This window comes from Aethalodelphis obliquidens, unplaced genomic scaffold, assembly GCF_003676395.1.
Source record: "Aethalodelphis obliquidens isolate GAN/ISIS:26980383/991018 unplaced genomic scaffold, ASM367639v1 scaffold83, whole genome shotgun sequence".
In the NCBI taxonomy this organism is placed as follows: Eukaryota; Metazoa; Chordata; class Mammalia; order Artiodactyla; family Delphinidae; genus Aethalodelphis; species Aethalodelphis obliquidens.
Window position 1 is genome coordinate 2,622,828 of NW_020838027.1, and position 19,423 is coordinate 2,642,250.

At 43.2% G+C, this 19,423-nt stretch overlaps 1 protein-coding gene across 3 annotated transcripts in view; it reads left to right on the forward strand.

The window, feature by feature from the left end:
* The window catches only part of KDM5A (lysine demethylase 5A), an 82,048-nt gene extending 70,500 nt beyond the window's left edge, over positions 1 to 11,548 (forward strand). For 2 of the 3 annotated variants that reach the window (XM_027093351.1, XM_027093352.1), the window contains one exon: positions 6,382 to 7,679. In XM_027093351.1, the coding sequence (XP_026949152.1) occupies positions 6,382 to 6,588 (207 nt within the window). In that variant the 3' untranslated portion in view covers positions 6,589 to 7,679. Of the gene's footprint in view, positions 1 to 6,381; positions 7,680 to 8,949 lie in introns of those variants that run through there. The other variant, XM_027093353.1, reaches the window with a different exon arrangement.
* The last annotated feature ends 7,875 nt before the right edge of the window (positions 11,549 to 19,423 follow it).

The following is a 19,423-nucleotide window of genomic DNA, read 5'->3' on the forward strand; positions in this document are numbered from 1 at the left end:
ATTCCCTTACTTTCCTTCTCAGTTAAATACTTGTTAGAGCTTGAAGAGGTCACCTTGTCCAGCCTCTTCATTTCACAAATGATGAAGCCAGGACTGAGTGAAGGTAAATGATGTGACCAAAGTCACAGAGCTCATTAGTGGCAAAACCGAAAGTAGAACCCTGGCTCCCAGACCAGGTCCTCTCCGCTAATATCCCCACCCCTCCGGTAACTGAGATGCAAGTACAAAAACACAGTGCAAAACTAAATGACTCGTATTTAAATTATACTTATTAAAGGTTTTCTACTCACTTTTGGAAAATGAATATATAGTAAAATTTATATCCCATAGTCCAGCTTTCTGAGGACCACAGCTGTAAATATTTTAGTGTGTTCCCTTGCAATTATTTTCCTGTATAGTTTGTTTTATATCGTGTCATACTGTCCACTTTTGTATCTGCTTTATTAGTTTCGTAAGTATTTTTCTATATTATAAATATTTTAAAGCATTTTGGTAGATGCATTATATGTGCGTGTATTATTTTTATCTTTCATTTGAATTTATTCTCATCTGAATCTGTTTATTAAAGAGGCTGATGACAGGTTAGCAGTTTCTCCTTGGGTCTGAAGTATTAGCAGCTTAGTGTTGGCAGGACCTTCTCCCTTTTCTTCCTCCTTTAACTAATTGTATGGCAGTTGGAGGACTGGCAACAGGATATGTTTCTTTTTCAAGCTTTCCTGTCATCCTTCCTACAGTGTTTATATCCATCATGAACCTTTCTCTTTTTTTCTCCTTTTCACTTAATAACCTCTCGCCTCTCCTCTGTTCAGCATTTAAAATACAGTTCAGTTCATCTACTATCCCTGTTCTTTTCCTGTAGCATATAAACGCTACAGGCAGTTTTTTTCTCAGCTGCCATAAAATTGTTAACACATGTCCTGCTTCCTCTCAGCGTGGTCAAGGAGTAAGGTGAGATCATCTGTATGTGAAAGCACTAGTTAACCAAAAATGCAACTTAGGTGTTAAGATGTGATCATTATTTTTAGATGAACCCTGGGATTTACTTCTAACATTATAGGTATTTAAAAAAAAAAATCTAGAAAGGGGAATCCCCTGGAAGTCCAGTGGTTAGGACTCCACAGCGCTTCCACTGCAGGGGCCCTGGGTTCAATCCCTGGTTGGGGAACTAAGATCCTGCATGCCACATGGCGTGGCCAAGAAAAAAAAAATCTGGAAAGCTATCATCTACATTTTGATGGAGCAAAAGTAGATTTAGCTGAACATTTAGAGAAAATGTCTATTGTTTAAAACGTACAAAGATTTGTACACATTAATTTGTTAAGATTAGTACAAAAATTGTCAGAACACATACACAGGTGAGCAGGTATGCCTTAACCTGTCAATAGCTACATGAAAGACACTTATATGAATGATGTATTTCTATAATGTGTTTAATTTTAAACAAATTATTTCAGATTATAAGCATTTTGCCCATCATTTCTGTTTTGCAATTTTTATGGTTCTCCAAGTCTGTTTCTGACACCAGTTTTACTAAATGGAAGGTGTGTTTCCTTAGAAACTTGGTAAAGAATTTTACAACTTTCTCAATTTGAAGTATAGTGTTTCTCTAAGGAAAACAAATTAATGCATGGTACGCATCTTCAGAGCAAAAGGATGACAAGAAAAGAATGTTTTTTAAGGAAGTCTGTGTTCTTTAAATATCATGTAGCAAAAAACCCACACAACTTCTTGGGTTCATTTATATTTAGGTAAATGTATTCTAGCTAGTAATTACTATTATTTTTACCTAAAAATGTGCAGATTGAGAAAACTTTGAAGGATTACTTAAATGTACCTAGCTTCAATTTCAAGATGCTTTAGAAAGAAAAAAGAAAAATATTATCAGAAAATGTAAAAGGTTTAAAAAAACCCCAAACTATCTCTTCCATCATCAAATTCAAGTTGAAATTAATTTTAAAAATAACAATGAAGAACTGTTTTCAAAAAATTAGTTTTAAGGTTCAGAATCCTTTTCTCCATGAATTTTTCCACTTTCATTCAATCTTATTGGTACTAAGAGTAAAACGAGTTAATTTGAAGGAGCAAATTCTTTCAAGCTAATATTTAAGTAACATTTTTTCTGCATTAAAATAAATATTTAATCTTACTTATGAAAATAGATTTTTTTTCTCTTTACTTTTTTTTTAACCTCCTTACTATGGGCTTTTTCCTTACCCATTACTACCTCCCTAAGAAGTTTGGCACGATAAATAAAGAGAAACTGTTTATAAACTTCTGTCTTCACTTTTACTATTTGTTAGCCACTCTGATTTTTTAAAAAATAAATAAATTTTATTTATTTATTTTTGGCTGCATTGGGTGTTCGTTGCTGCGCACGGGCTTTCTCTAGTTGTGGCGAGCGGGGGCTGCTCTTCGTTGCGGTGCATGGGCTTCTCATTTCGGTGGCTTCTCGTTGCAGAGAGTGGGCTCTAGGTGCACGAGCTTCAGTAGTTGTGGCGCATGGGCTCCAGGCATGCAGGCTTCAGTAGTTGTGGTGCGTGGGCTCAGTAGTTGTGGCTCGTGGGCTCTAGGCGCGCGGGCTTCAGTAGTTGTGGCGCGTGGGCTCAGTAGTTGTGGCTCATGGGCTCTAGGTATGCAGGCTTCAGTAGTTGTGGCGCACGGGCTTAGTAGTTGTAGCTCACGGACTGTAGAGCGCAGGCTCAGTAGTTGTGGTACAAGGGCTTAGTTGCTCCGCGGCATGTGGGATCTTCCCGGACCAGGACTTGAACCCGTGTCCCTTGCATTGGAAGGTGGATATTCTTAACCACTGCACCACCAGGGAAGTCCCAGCCGCTCTGATTTTAAAAGATTTTTGTGGAGAGTTGTCTCAGCAAAAGTGTTTGCGTTATCAGTGGCTTTATCATTCATATCTCCTTTTGGCATAGGTAATCAAAGGTTGGATTACCTGAATGAGAGACACACACAAACTGGTGATGTTATGATAGGGTAACCAACTGTCCCAACTTGCCTGCGACTTTCCTGGTTTTAGCACCGCAATTCCTGTGTTTTGGGAAACCTGTTAATCTTAGGCAGACTGGGAGGGTTGGTTACTTACTGTTAAGATCACCAAAAAAACATACACAGGGATTGTGAACATATGTCATACTTGATTAAATTGTTTTAATTTTGAAATCTGGCTTTTGCAAGAAACTTCGGTGCAAAAGAGATTGAATGCCAAAATAAAAAGAGCTCAGGTGGGTAACTAAGCTAAGACTGTCACTAAATCACGAGGCTTTCTTTTTTCCCAGTGCAGTAATATGCGCTAAGAAATGAACAAAAAATGTAATGTGCCAAATGTTTTTTCTTACGTGTAAATATGAAACCATATAGCAAAACATGAAATGTCAAACTAACATTGTATTTCTCATTGAAGCACACATTTCCCCCAATCCAAACCCAGTAAGCTATTTTTACTATAGTTAAATGTCTTACAGTTAATATCTGAACAGCTCATTGCTGTGAAGCTTTTCAGGAATTACGTTTTTTGATTTGATAAGTATATCTCCCAGAAATACTGAAAGGGGAAATGACTATTAGAACTTCCTGTGCGGTTAGCCAAATTCTTTGTTCTTGAGTGTTCAGGCTACTGCATAGTCTGCAGGTTCAGTTGACATTCCAGACAAAAGTAGAACTGGATTTTGATTGTAAGTAGATGAACATGATAGGAAGATATTCGTAAAGAGGGCTGTTTTTTAAAAATAATTTTTTTAATTTATTTATTCAGTTTTGGCTGCGTTGGATCTTCATTGCTGCGTGTGGGCTTTCTCTAGTTGTGGCGAGCGGGGGCTACTCTTCGTTGCGGTGTGTGGGCTTCTCATTGCGGTGGCTTCTCATGTTATGGAGCACGGGCTCTAGGCGCACGGGCTTCAGTAGTTGCGGCGCATGGGCTTCAGTAGTTGCAGCTCGCGGGCTCCAGAGCGCAGGCTCAGTAGTTGTGGCGCACGGGCTTATTTGCTCCGCGGCACGTGGGATCTTCCCGGACCAGGGCTTGAACCCGTGTCCCCTGCATTGGCAGGCGGATTCTTAACCACTGCACCACCAGGGAAGTCCAAGAGGGCTATTTTTTCCCTGCTAGATTATTAGGGTAAATTGTTGTGTAACAGGTAGGCTGGGATAGTATCTCAAGAAAAGTTATATACTTTTTTGGGATGGTGGGAGAGCTGGGCTTAGGAATGGACCTCTAGCCAAAATCACAAAAGGAAATGTTGTCTTCCTTATTTGAAAGACAGCAATAGATATGATTTTGGGAGACCGGAAGCCAGGGCGTGTAGTGCACAATTAGATTCTAAAAGACATGGGGCCGCTTTTCTCGGCAGCAAATAGTGGTGAATTGGTAACCTCTTACCCGGTGGGGGCTGGACTGGGTTAGATAACTGGAGGCAGGAGTAGTTACCTGTTGACTCAGGGTTGTCATAACCAGGTTGGCACCTCCAGCCTGGGTGGCCCAGAGAAGCACAGCTCTCCCAGTTCCGCTGATCAGCTCCAAATAGCCGGACAGTTGGGCTGAGCTCACCCCCTGTCAGATTAGCACTTTATAAATCTTCACCTGCTGGTAGCATCTGTATTTTTGAGTCATTGTCTCCCTTTTCTGTCTCCAGGACAGTTTGCCACAGCAGGGACATTTAGATCAGTTGTTTTCTTCACTGCACAGACTTCAGAAGCTAAATATCACACAAACAATTGCAGAACAAAACCACAACTTATGTCAGGAAGTAATTAAGTCACTCCGAACTTACAGAAAGCAGGACCACGTAGTGCCAGCGATGGTCAAATTTAGAATATTTAAGAATTACCTGGGAGCTGGTCACAGTGCAGGATTCTGGTTTGTCCCCCAAGATATTCTGAGTCTGTGGGTTTGGGCTGGGTTTCAGCTACACGTTTAACAGACGCAACAGGTGATTCTGACGCAAGTAGTGCCGCAGGCAGTTACTTGAAGGTGCAGAATGTTTTGTGGAAGGTAGGACAGTGAGTAGAGCCAGGAGACTGTGATCTTAAGAAGTGCCTTCAGTGTCCCAGGCTGGGGACCAGGTGTCTTGCCAGACATTATTTTGCCTGATCCTCTAAATATCCTGTGAGCAAGATTTGATCTCCATTTTACAGATGGAGAAATGGGGCCTTAGGGAGATTAAATGACTTGCCTCAAATTTTACAAAAGAACTCGAGGAACGGTGAAAGCAAAAAGATTATTTTGACAGATGATTTCTCCCACCCTTTACTAAAAACCTGGAAACTACTAACCAGGAGTATCACACTTTTGATAAGTTTTATAGTATACGGACAGATTTTGAAAACTCCTCACTTTTCCTGAGACTCATTTCCCTACAGCCCAAACCTCCTTCCTCTGTTCTTTCCCATAAGCTGTACTGAAGAACTTAATTGATCCCTTCATACTCCATACTTTGCCCTGTTTTCTGGCAAAGCTCATTGTTGTAAGTGACTTCCTTGCTAGTGAAGTTATCAACTTCTGCACTGGGGAGAGAAGGGCAAGCAGCTCTTTGATCTTAAAGGTCCTAATCCGCAGTGGCGTAGCTGTAAAAACGACCCCAGTCAGCTGCCAAATAGGAAAGCCCCAGCTCACCTCACTGTTAACTGTGTGCCCCAGGCTTAAAGTCAGCAAACAACAAGTCCTTTTCTAGCCTCCTGTAATCACAGTGTTCTCTGGAGGGTCCGAGCTGCCACCGACCTGTCAGTTACCCAGACTTTAATTTGAAACCTCAGAGTGATCTGTTGACCTGTGTCTTTGACTGTTTTAATTGGCTAATTTGTAAGATTTGACCTCTGATATTTGCTAACTTTTTATAGGGAGTTGTATTTGTAACGGAAGAAGAGAAGAATAAAAAATATTAGTTTAAAAAGTGGCCTATGTGACTGCTTTTCTAAAAAGGTATTTAATGCTCTTAGTACTTTGGCTTATCTCTTTGAAATAAAGCTAATACACAGGATTGCCTTCACATTGTTGTACTCTTCTTGATTGATACTTGCATTGTCTTAGAGCCTAGAAATTGTTAATATTAGCTAAAACTACTTGGCTGCTCTATTAGAAGTTCCTTTTTTGTCAGATTTTCTCAAACATGTTTCTGCCTCACTAGGAGCCCCAGGTATTTATGAGGTAATGGAGTACCTAAGAGGCCTAATTTTGTGGACATATTATGGAAAAAATAATTTGGGGGTATTAACTTCCCAGCTTCTTTCTTTAAAAAATAACCCCGTAAGAAGTCATTGTCTATCTCTGGGCATCCCAATTATTTGCTATCATTTAAGCCAAGAAAGCTCTTTGGTTTGCTTGTATTCCAGGCTTAATGTGTATGTAACCTAAACATTCCCTGATCTTGTCTCCAACAGGTAGACTGGGTGCAGTGTGATGGTGGCTGTGATGAGTGGTTTCACCAAGTTTGTGTGGGTGTATCTCCAGAAATGGCTGAAAATGAAGATTACATCTGTACAAACTGTGCAAAGAAGCAGGGGCCAGATAGCCCAGGTCCAGCAGCACCTCCTTCTTTCATAATGAGCTACAAGCTACCAGTGGAGGACCTTAAAGAGACCAGTTAGCAGGTGCTGGGTTAGCTTGGGACATGGGGGAAAACGGACCACACAGAGACCGTAGTCAGTAGAGTGGTTTACATCCACTCAGAATGTTGCTTCCAAAGACGAATGGCCTTCTGAGCAAGTCCTCCCAGCCGACTTCCTCTTTGCATGGACGTGGGATCTGCGTTCTCTGTCAGCACATCTGTGCCGAGGGTGTCTGCTTTGGTCCAGCAGCCAGTGTTTCAGTTCATGTCTCCTCTGAGATTGCTTGTCACATTAAGGCCAGACATTTGAGCGCTAGGGTGGCTGGTTGGCATTAATGCGTTGGTGTGCTGGCAGGGCATGTAGGCTGCGGCTTCTGGCCAGTTGGTACTAGTTAGAGGTTTGCAGCCAGCGCCACCCAGAGGTGCTGATCCCTTGGATCTCCTTAGTTAGGCCAGTGGGGGAGGAGTAGAGTAGCAGTTTCCTTCCACCTGCCCTGGCATTTGACGCCCTACACATCCAGCTAGGAGAGGGCCAGGGCTGAAGATAGTCCTGTTAGAGGCCATGGGTGGTGAGTGGCACAGCCCGTAGACCTCAGCTCCATGTGCTTGTCTGTACCAAGAAGAAAACCCCAGCTGAGAGGCAGATCACCTCATCTTCCTAAGGAGGAGGATGGCATCTAGTTCAGAAGTCTGACTAGATTGGATTCTGGGAAGAAGAGATTTTATTTCAAGGCAAGGAGCCTTTTTTTGGCTTTGAGAAGTCTTGCTGCCTTGGGTCTGCATTTTAAAGAAGAGCAGGTACGTGGATCCAGGCTTCTGCGGTAGCAAAGAAGACAAGTCAGAACGTTTTACTGAGCCGCAGCGGTGCCTGCTTTTCGGGGAACCCTTCATTCACAAGTGCACCAGGTGCCACCAGGCTTCAGGCATGGCCCCGAGCAAGACCAGCAAATAACAACTCTTGCCTTGCAGCCCGGCCCCCACTGGCTGTGGTTTCCAGTACTGGCCGTTTCTGACCGTGGCCCGCGGCAGATGCTGTCGCACAGCACGTGGCTTCATCAGAGGACGTGGGCTTAGAGTACCTCTGGGTGACAAAGTTGTTTTAGTAAATCCATTTTTTAAAAAAAGAAAAAAGGACTTGTTTTTACTTTTTTCTAAATGTCTCTGACTACTGACTGTTCTATAAATAGATTATTTTTCCTTTTTTAATATACATATATGAATATATATATATATATATATACACACACACACACACACACACACACACACACACACACTGTTACCAGCAGCTTATGACAGAGTTTCAGCATCAAAAATCCATTTGGGGGCTTGCTTTCTCGTCTTGCTTTTTAATAAAGGAATCCCATTCCTTCCTTGTAGTACAAGGAGTTAGCACTTCCTTCTCCATCCTAGCCCGACCAGATCTTCCATCTTGGTTTTGTTCAAATAGGTAATTATATTTCGTTTGTGTGTTGGGACTTGTGTCCCTTTCTGTGGGGAAACCTGGTCATACTGTATCTGTGATGGTAGTTCTGTTTTGTACGTGAAAGTTTGGAACTACGGTGCTGTGTTCTCCTCCCTCCTGTGTGTTCTGTGTCCTTGTGAAGGTGTTAGGTAAGCTGTATGGAAACTCTTATTAGAAGGGGACTAATTTTTTTTTTTTTAGGACAAAAAAACCCAAAAACCCACCAAACAAACTAAAAATGGTGTTTTGTCTTCACTATCCTGTGTCCCTTTATTTTGGTTTAAAGATCTGTGGCTTGACTTAAATTCATCAGTTTTCCTTTTAAAAGGGGGGAGCAGGGTGGGCCCAGAGAGCAGCTTTTAGTCTTGTCTTCCCTTTGTGCCCCGATCTCTTTTAAAGAAATGTCTTCTAGTAACTAGAAGTGAAATGTACTGTCCAGTCACAGTTTGCGTGGGTATGAGATTTAACTCAAAAGGCATCTTACTAAAAAAAGCAAAACCTTTCCTATAAAATCTAGTTTCTGGAAATGCTTTCTCTACGGTTCTACTACCTATTTTTTAGTCATTTCTTCCTTAATATCATATAACGTTTTGAGTGTCTTGGCCTGTTAAGAGGTTCATAAGTGTTGGTGTGCATGGGTCTTAAAATCTCATCTCAAGTGTGTGTATGATTTAAGATTTCAATGGAAAGTACAAGGTAACTAAGTAACCAGTTTCATAAGTTATCATTTTGCCAGTCTCTCAATACATAAAGATATTACTACTTAGTTAAGAATTTCATCTGGTTGATATTATAGAAGAAAGCACAATGTTTTTTGCCGTTTGGTCTTCTCTGTAAAAGTCTTCAAGTGCTTGTGGGTTAAAAATTGAATGCAGTCTTAAGTGATGGCTGCCCGGAATACATTTTAAAATATCTTGTTTTTCCTTCATTCCTCAGCTATCAGTGGAGGGGCATGAGGTGCTGAGAAAGACAGCTAAGGTGCTCTGCTGCTTGGAGTGTGGTGGATGGATAGAGGGCTGTTTAGGGAATAATTTATGTTCATAATAGGTATTTGCCTGCATATTTGACTGAGAGAAAAACGCAAGGCAGTCTCCAACCATGAATAGCTCCCTGTTTATCTTCTCCAACCATGAATAGCTCCCTGTTTATCTTCTGACATTTTGAAACTCAAATATATCATTTAATTGATACTGTGGGATTTTCTGTATTTATTTGAAAGTCACAGAGGATTTGGTCTGACTTTTGACCATTTAGACCAAAGGTTGAGAACAGATGAGAGACAGTTTAAAAGAAGAAAGAGAAAAGAAAAATATATAGAAATGTGTAATTTTGTAATTAGTGAACTAAGATTCATCTGTTAAAGAAATGACGATGTTTTTTCACTTAGAGGAAAGTACTTATTTTACAAAGTAACTCCATTCTGCGGTGTTGTAACATTTCATATTAAAACTTGATTTAAAATGTTTCTTTACCCTTCCTATCTCCTCAGAGTCGCAATTCTGCACCACTCGTTCTTTAACTTATTCGTTAATTCTTTCAAAGATATTTCTCACCACGTTCATTATAAACCATTTTGGCAAAGGTTATAGGAAGGAAGATGAAAACTGGTAGGTCAAGAGTAGGTCCTCGGAACCGCGCAAGTGCAACGACAGCTCTCTTGTGGTCCCTCCAGCCGGGGTTGGCCTCGCTGCCTGTAGTGACCCTGCAGAGATGTGTGGAGACGCAGGGCCAGGCTCCTTCCCGAGCTGCTGCCTCCCAGCTCTTCCTGACTCACACGTGGGCATCACGGAACAACAGCTACTGCAAGTTACGCTTCAGATAATTGAAACGGCAGATGTGAAACCTGGGTCGCCCGCGATGTACTTGAATAATCAAAACCCCAGCGAGGGCTGACCTGTGAGATGAGAACGATTTCACCTGTGCTTCACTTCTCTACTTTTGTCTTTGACACACGTCCAAGAAATGTCAGTTTGTTTGTTTCTCTTAATTTTTAGATTCTGATGCAATTCAGTGGGTATAAGAGAAACTCCCTACTTGGCAATATTTTAATTCTACAGTACATTTGTGTGAATATCAGCCAGTGCTTAAAGTAGGAGGGTGAAACGGAAAACTGAGAAAGCCCTTCTTTCAGAGGGAGGGATTATCCACTTTTTAAGGAGAAAGTGGCAATTTGAAGGGGAATTTGAAAATTGTGGGAAAATTAAGCAAAGACCCACACGTAACCAGGTTCAGTAAAGGTATACATATGAACTAGCTTCATGTGTGTGTAAAAAGTTGCTTTTGCAGTACGTCCTTAAGTATAAATTTTTAAAAGCCGGCAATTGGTTTGCCTTTTACCTTTTGAAATCCCACTTTTTTGTTTGCTTTTAATTAAGGCATATCATTACTTTGGATGTGGATGTGCCGTGGCATTTAGTATTTATAGCATGAGAAGGAAAGAATGGATATTAGTATATTTTGGAATTCTAGTCTTCTCTTGGTCTGGATCGTATCCAGTCACCACTATGCAACGAATGATGTGCACTGGGAAAGGATGTGACGGGTTTTTAAAGATGTGTCCTGCTTATTCTTACTTTTGCAATACTCCAAGATGTCTAAACAGGAATGTCTTTTGTAAGCCTCAAGACCTATTGATTATTCTCTTACATGTTTAGTTACCTGTTAGTGAGACACTTAAATATAATATGGACTCTAATTTACCAGGGATTTTGGTGGTGCCTTATGAAAAGTATAACTTGATTTCTTGTTTTCTGAGCATGTTTTGCATTTCTTTTGTTTTCTGAAAGAACGTTAGGTATAGTTATTTGCATTACATCTAAAAAATTTTTAAAAATTGTGTGTGTGCTCAGGTCCCCCCTACCCTGTCATTCATATTGGTGGCAACTCTAAGTGGTAACCAAGTAAAGGTAGATTTTGGTAATTGATCTGAGAGTCACTTTTAACCTGTTGCAGAACAGTTTCTAATGTGCATTTGCTCTCTATAAAACAAAGAACTGGCCTCAAATAACTTCACCAGTGGTGTGATTAGCCTGTTACATTGCTGAGAATAGTGTTTGCAGAAAGCGTGAAGTAGAAGTGATTCCTGCAGATTTCATGTCTCTCTGTTTTCAGCAAGAGTCCAGCGATGGCCAACAGACATTTTCCCCACCGTTGATTTCTTAAGCTGTTTATCCCTTTGTAGCGAACCAGTGATAAAAGCAGGAAAGATGAAGAAATACTTCCTTTTTCCTTTGGCCTCCTAGTACTTAAAACTAGCTCAAACTGCACCTTACACTTCAGAGAAGTAAATGGCCCTTTTTGCTCATTGCCGAGGTTATCAGGTCATGCAGGCGAGGGACAGATCATTGCTGAAAATGTTAAGGTTCTGCCTGCAGTGAAATTGGCCTCAAACATGAAGTGTTTGATTGTGTATATATGTGTTAGGGAGGAGAATTAGTGGGAAGAAGGAGGAAGAAAAAACTGGTATCTGAACTTGGAAAGGAATTTTCTTGCCAACAACAACAAAAAAACCATGAAATTTCGTAAGATTGACAAATTTTTTGTGTGTGTGTGTGGTACGCGGGCCTCTCACCGCTGTGGCCTCTCCCGCCGCTCCGGACACGCGGGCTCAGCGGCCATGGCTCACGGGCCCAGCCGCTCTGCGGCATGTGGGATCTTCCCGGACCGGGGCACGAACCCGTGTCCCCTGCATCGGCAGGCGGACTCTCAACCACTGCGCCACCAGGGAAGCCCAATTCTTTTCTTTTTAAAAGTTGTGTGGAATCCACCCAGCTTAGACCACGTATTTCTTGGGGCCTTGGCATTGTGGTTGATACCAGTACGTTGAAGATCCAGAATCTCTTCATGGAAGCTCAGCCTTGCATTGGGAAGTCTCAGATAACACGACGAGCGAACAATACGGAAGAACACACTCGAGGACTGTGTGCTGTGACGATACAATTTGGAATTTCTTGACTCTTCTCACCTATTTGCTCTTTAAAGTGTGTTTCTGCCCTGCTTTTAGTAGGCAGAAAGATGATTTAATGTTTCCATGTGACAAAGTCCCATGAAATTTCTTTACTAGGCAAGGATTTTCTCTAAGCTCGTCTGTGGAACCAGGATGTATCTTTGTTAATGCAAAATAAAGATGCCACAGACAGCCTTAAAGATGGTTTGGTGGTTCCAGCTGGTGAACCTTGTAGTAAGGAACTCTGATGAGTTGCCAGGGACGTAGCGGTGAGCTCAGAATCTAATGTAGTTCAAAAACAACACCCCCTCAAAACAAACAAAAACTTCAAAAGCCCAAGTGAGGACTTCAGGGTTACATAAGAAAGAATGTTGGATTTAGGAATGCACTGATGTGGGTATTAGCTCTTTGTATGACGTTCTGTTGCTTACTTCCCTTTTTGGAATCTGTTTCCTACCATGTGTGGGTTAGTTCTTGTGGATACAAAGACATTTAAGTTATAGCCCTTCTCCTTGAAGGAGGATAAGGCAGACGTTTCTAAGGATGTTTCTTACAAAAACTTTGATGGAATTGAGAAGGGAGGATAGTAGAGAGGTTTGGGACATGTCCAAATTCCCATTCCGTACTCCTGAGGAGGGAACGCGCAGGCTCTACTGAATATTCTGTTGTTAGAAAATGTAAGTCTCGGTCACTAACGTTCATATTAGAGCACACCCGTGGTCTCCACTTGGGTCTGAAGTTTGCGGAGTTCATCAGGCACTTTGACGTGTGCCCCAAGACCAGTATCTTGCTGTGCTATTCAGTAAGACGAGTGTATCAGACACTTTCCGACAGACCTAACCGTGCCCCTCCCTCCTCCTGAGTTGGTAGCTACCTGGTCTTAGTGAGAAATTCGCGCGCCCGCCCCCCCCCCACCCCCCCGCCCCCTGCCCGCCAAAGCATCGGCCCCTTCCCTCCTCATTCTGGGCCGCTTTCTGCTGAGATCAGTAGGCCACCCGGGCCCTGGTGGCTTTAGTCTCCTGACTGAACCCTGCCATCCTTTCTACTTGGCACTAAGCTTTGTGGTCGGTTGTTTCTCCGTCACTCTGGCCCTGCAGGAGCTCGTCCCCGGTCGGTTCCGCCATCCGATGTCGTCGCTGCTAAATACTGCCGAGTACACGCCCTTGATGGGTAGCTCTACAAACTGACTCAAGGAGGCCGGCTCTCAGAGCAGGGCAGCAGCCCTGAAGGTCCAGCAACCCCTTCCATTCTTTTTTTTTTTTTTTTTTTTTTTTGCGGTACGCGGGCCTCTCACTGCTGTGGCCTCTCCCGCTGCAGAGCACAGGCTCCGGACGCGCAGGCTCAGCGGCCATGGCTCACGGGCCTAGCCGCTCCGCGGCATGTGGGATCTTCCCGGACCGGGACACGAACCCGTGTCCCCTGCATCGGCAGGCGGACTCCCTAACCCTTCCATTCTTAAAGACACTTCAGACCTTGGTCTCTTGTCCAGTCCCCATCCCACCACCTCTCTTCCCTCAGCAGAGGCCTCCCCTGTAACACGGAGGAAACTGAAGCCAGCAGCGGGGCTCGGTAGCCACATCTGTGTCAGAACAGGTGTCTGTCCTCCGGCCAACACAGACCGTAGGCAAACGGGCGAGCCGTGAGTCCCATCCCACGTCACCTCCTCAGAGACCTCGCCCCCTCCCTCAGCGCATGAGCTCAGGTCTCTCCCTCTGACGTGCTCCTGACCTTGGCTCCCTCTCCTGCTCTCTTGGTCCTTCCTTTGTAGCCAAGCCCCGTTTGTCCCCACACCTCACTTTAAGATCCCTCAATCTACGGTAACCTGGACCCTCCTCTCCACATTCCACTGAGGCTGCTCTCACGGAGGCCATAACTGACCACATGTTGCCAAGTCTAGTGGGCACTCCACTTCGTATATGACATCTGACACTTGTCCACTCCCTTGGTGAGAGACCTCCATTGGCTTCTTGGCCACTACATTTTCCTAATTTTTCTGCTCTGCAGCTGCTCGTTAGTCTTCTTTTCTGTTTACCCTTCGAACAGTGTCATCAGAGGCTCATCCTCTATCTCCTTCTCGGGTGCCCTCGTTCCCCGCCCCCGCCAGCTAACACTTTAAGTCAGCTGTTTCCCAAACCAAAGTCACCTGCCCAGGCTGGCTTGCTCTGCTCTTTAATCAACTGGTAAACATTTCCACTTGTATTTGTTTTAATCACTCCAAACTCTTTGTGTCAAAACCTGAACTTACCACCTTCTCACCCCCAAACCAGTTCCTCTCTATACCCTAACCGAAAGCACAGCTAGGTGCCCAAGCCAGAATTCTGCAAGCCATCCTAAGTCCTTGCTGACCGCTCGCTTCCCGTGAGCAACGAGGTGGTCACTAAGTCCTTTAGGTTCACTCCCATCTTCATCTCCGTCTCTTCCGTTCCTGTTGTGATGCATCACTTCAAGTTCTCACCACTCTCGCCTGTTTTTTCGGGCTAGTCTTTAGTCTGGTCGATCTCCAGTTGATCTTCCAAATTTCTACAGAATAAACCGTCTAAAGAGCTGATATGTTCAGTGCGTTTTTCTACGGAATCTGCTCGTGTTTATCTTTCTACATGCATCTGCTTCCACACACTCTCAGCCGCTGTACTTCCGACACATGGATTTTCATTTCCTAAACACGCCAGGCTTCTGTCTCATTTTTGAGGTGTGGGCTTAAATGCCACCTCTTCAGAGGCCCCTGTTCTCTCACAACAGCTTGTTCTGCTCCTTCATGGGACTTTGCAGCATGCGACATGATTGTTTATAAATTCCGTGAGAGCAGGGGCTTTGTTCCCTTTATCTCCATACCCAGCACCTAGAACAATACCCTGTGTAGAATAAACATCCAGTAAATAACTTGAGAGGCTGCTGGTTTGTGCCTGTGTTCCTCGCTGTACCTTCACTCTCGCTCACCCTGTACATTACTCTGTGCCTTCGTACTTTCTCTTTCTTCAAAGTTCAGCACACCCCAAACCTCTGCTGAGAAGTCTTTTTACATCACTCCTCTCCTCCCGATCTGGTTTAGATGGCCTTTCATGGAGCTCTGATAACATTTAGATTTACAGCTTCTCCAGGTGTGGTCCCCGGATCCGTAGCATCAGCATCACCTGGGAGTTTGTTAGAAATGCAGATTCTTGGACCTTACCCCAGACCTTCGGAGTCAGAAACTCCAGGGGCGGGGCCGACAACCTGCGTTTGAACAAGCCCTCCAGGTGACTGCAGTGCCTGCTGGCATTGGAGAACCACGCAGTCACTGCATTTGTATCTCCAGGATTAGCACAATGCCTAGAACAAGATTATTGTAAAGATCTTCCTTGCAGAGAACTGAAATCCATCCTCCTGTGGCCTTCCACGGCAATCCTGATTCTTTAGAGAATCTGAAAACTAGTTCAACTGCCCTTGTTTGGTAGCCTTTCAGTGTTTAAGGATAGCCATTATTTCTACTTCCCGACCTTCATCCTCAATCTTCCCGTTTAATATTCTTTCTCATGTGCTGTGACTGAGTGCCTTCAAATTCAAACTCATTGGATTTATCAACAAACGCCAACGTACTTCATACCCACCTTAAGCATATATATTCAGAGCATCCTTTTAGCTTTCAAACTACAGTTCTAAAAGTGGAGCCATATGTCTGTATAGTCAGCCCAACACGGTGGCATTCGCGATGACCATGACAAGGTTCCGTTGTAGAGTTGGGGATGGACAGTGGAAACCAAGGGTGGTCCAAAGCTCTGTATATGCTCCATCTCAGAGAACCTGGCCGTGGTGTCCTGCAAGTCATTTTGTAAAGTGGTTTCATATCACTGCATTGGTGGTTCTCAGCCGTGGTGGCACACTTGAATCGTCTGGAGAACTTTTAAAAACCATTCCTGCCACTCTCGCCCCAGACCAATTGAATCACAGTACCTCAGAGGAGAGCCCAAGCAAGAGTATGTTTTGGACCAGCTTTATTGAGGTATAGTACCATGAAACTGTCTTATGTACAAGTCAGGGATTTTCAGTAAATTTACAGAATTGTGCAACCGTCACTCCAGTCTAACTTTACAATGTCTCCCTCACCCCAAAAAGAAACTTCATGCCCATTCATATCACTCCCTGTTTCCACTCCCCAACCCCAGGCAGCCACGAATCTACTTACGTTTCTATAGATTTACCTTTTCTAGACCCAAGCATTAGGATTTTTAAAAAAGCTTCCAGGTGATTTTAAAAATGCAGCCAGGGTTGAGAATCGCAGCACTAAATGCATGATAAGGAATCAGTGGTTTTTTCAGAACTGTGTGTAAGGAGGGTATTTCACACATTTTCACATTTTTGTCTCCCTCTTAGCCGGCACACGTAACCATTACTAGTATAAGATCATTAACTTGATAATGGGAGTTGATGGGCCATTCTATTATTTTCCCTTTATACCTTGTAGTATCAAATTCAAAATTGCCTCCCATGCTCTCCCCAGGCTATTTAAAAACATCTCTAGTCTGCTTTTTCCCCTTTGGTTCATGAATTAACAGCGACGGAAGTTCTCTTAGAGCATTCTCCCTGAGATGATGATGTCTCCAAAGATGATTGCGAAGTATCTGTGTCGATCCCATGCATAAAGTTACTTTCCTTTAAGAATCCTTCACATTGGTGTTTCTTTATCAGATGTTTTGCTGTCTGACTAACTTCTCTGCCAAATATAGATTTTTTTCTTTGTAAATACACTAATATTTCTAAAAATTGGGGGGGAAATATATTTCTTGTTTTTTAAATAAACAGTACATGAACATTTGTTTCAGAAATATTAAAAAAAAAGAAGTAAATGAAAAGTCATCCTCCACCCAAAAATGACCACATTAAGATTTAAGCAAAGTTACTTTCAGACAGCTCCCTTTGTATATTTAGGTATGCGTATCTACAGATATGTACACCTTTACATGAATGTACCGCTTTGTAACTTGCTTCCTTTACTTAATGTCAACATTTGTATATGACAATAAATATAGATTTGTATTGTTTTTAATGGCTGTATAGTTTTGCATTCAATGGAATCTTAATGATTTTTAAGAGTTATGTATATTGAGGACATTATTTCCTTGTCTTGTGTTGCAAAATTTTGACCACCTTATTAGTCTTTTAACCTTATTTATATTTTTTCTTTATAGACGTTATTAAATCTCATGCTGTAAACTTAATCTCTTTAATTTTATAATTCCTAATTTTCCTGACATGCTTAGAATGACTTTCTCTTCTACAAGATAATAAAAATACCTCCACGATTTTGTTTAGTACTTTTTATAGTTTTATTGTCTACACTAAATTTTTGTTCCATCTTGAATTAATCGATGTGAAGAATGACACGTTTCTTTAGATTATTCCTCTCTTGGCTACGTTTCTCAGGTGTCTACAGCGTCTGCATTCACTCTTCAAAGTTTTTTGTTTTTTTCTGTTTTTTTTGTTTTTGCGGTAGGCGGGCCTCTCACCGTTGTGGCCTCTCCCGTTGCGGAGCACAGGCTCCGGACGCGCAGGCTCAGTGGCCATGGCTCATGTACCGGGGCTCAAACCCGTGTCCCCTGCATCGGCAGGCGGACTCTCAACCACTGCACCACCAGGGAAGCCCCTCTTCAAAGTATTTGAGCATCTACCTAGCATGTCTCCGCGTGTGTAAATGTGGTCATCCCTAAACTTCTACCTGCTCTGTGTGTGTGTGTGTTTACACTCAACGTACCCACTGCGTTGGCTCTCTGTTGCTGTGTAACGATATTACCACAAACGTCTCAGCATAAAACAGCACAATTATTACCGCACAGTTTCTGTGGGTCGGGAGTCAGGGCTGGGCTCTGACCTCTGCTTCGGGGTCTCCCGGGCTGTTGTCAAGGTGCTGTTGGATGTTGGCTGTGGAGGGATCGCTTCCAAGCCCACGTGGTGGTTATCACATTTAGCTCCTTGTAGGCTGTCGGACTGAGGGCCTGGCCTCCGTGTCCCGTGGGCTGCATCCTCAGCTCCTGGGCTCATGCGCTTCCCCAACAGGACCACTTGTTTCCTCAATGCCAGCAAGGCGGGGGGTGACCAGCAAAATAGACGTCACAATCGTGTATAACACGGTCACATACACGCGATCACATACGTCCTGTCACCTGTGCCACATTCTCCTGGTTCGAAGTCACAGGCCCTGCCCACACTTCAGGGGAGGAGGTCCCAGAAGCCGTGAACCCCAGGAGGCAGGGGTCCCCAGGATCTGTCTGCCTACCTCACACAGTCCCTGTGAGCCAGACGCTGCGTCAGATTCACACTGCAGTGCCCGAGAAAGGAAGCGCAACGAAGCTCACTCTGTTCACGTTAGATTGAAAAGGAAAAGTACGATGGCTTTGTTTCTCTCGTTCATGAGAAGAAAAGCAGTAACTTTTTTCACTTGGGCTGAACGTTTATACGACCGCCGCAATTTGGGATAATTATAACTGCTCTTTGGCATTCACTAGAACAAACATTTTCTCTTCTTAGAGAAACAGAAACCTCCAGATCTCATCAAGTCTATTTCTAGTGTTCTGAGTTCCCTGATCTTACTGGTAGTTCTCTTCTGAACACACTCCAAATTGTTCATATCCCTTTTAATGTCTATGCAAAGTGTTCTTTTAATCTTTAAGTCACAATTCTGAATGAAGGAATCAGATTTCCTTGAATTTTTTAATTCATAAGACTCACAGTATGTGTAATTAAGAGACTTTGCAAATGTGTTTCCTCTCTGTACGTTTTTCTTTTTTCTTCTGTAGCCTCATGGTTTTGGAGGCTGTCAGCAAAAATGGTTCTATTTTCCATTCCCGAGCTCCATTCACAGATACGGAAATGGGAGGATTCCCTCATCACGGAAATGACTCTTCTTATCTTTCCCGTTCATCCTGAGAGTTCCTATTTTTTAGTTCCTAGGGATGGGTAAGGCCGCTTAGTAAATTGATTTCTTGGTATGTGGTGAGAAAGGATAAGGCGAGAGAGGAGACTGGAAGCAGAATTCAGAGTTTGAAAGTATCTCATCCCAGGTTTGTAAACTAATAAGTAATAATTCCTTTCCAAGGTGATAAGACTGTCATCTCTGCTACTGACAGGCAATTCCTGCACATTCACTTGACTATGGCAACTTTTCCCCTCAACAGAGAGTGTGTCAGGGCTAGCTGTGTGTGTTTGCTTTGCATTTCTTCTTTTTTTTAAATTTAACATTTATTTATGTATTTGGCTGTGCCGGGTCTTAGTTGCGGCACGTGGGATCTTCGTTGACACGTGTGAGATCTTCACTGAGGCGTGCAGGATCTTTTAGTTGCGGCATGCAGGACCTTAGTTGTGGCATGCGGGATCTAGTTCCCTGACCAGGGACCGAACCCTGCGTCCCCTGCATTGGAAGGCAGATTCTTTTTTTTTTTTTTTTTTGTGGCACGCAGGCCCCTCACTGTTGTGGCCCCTCCCACTGCGGAG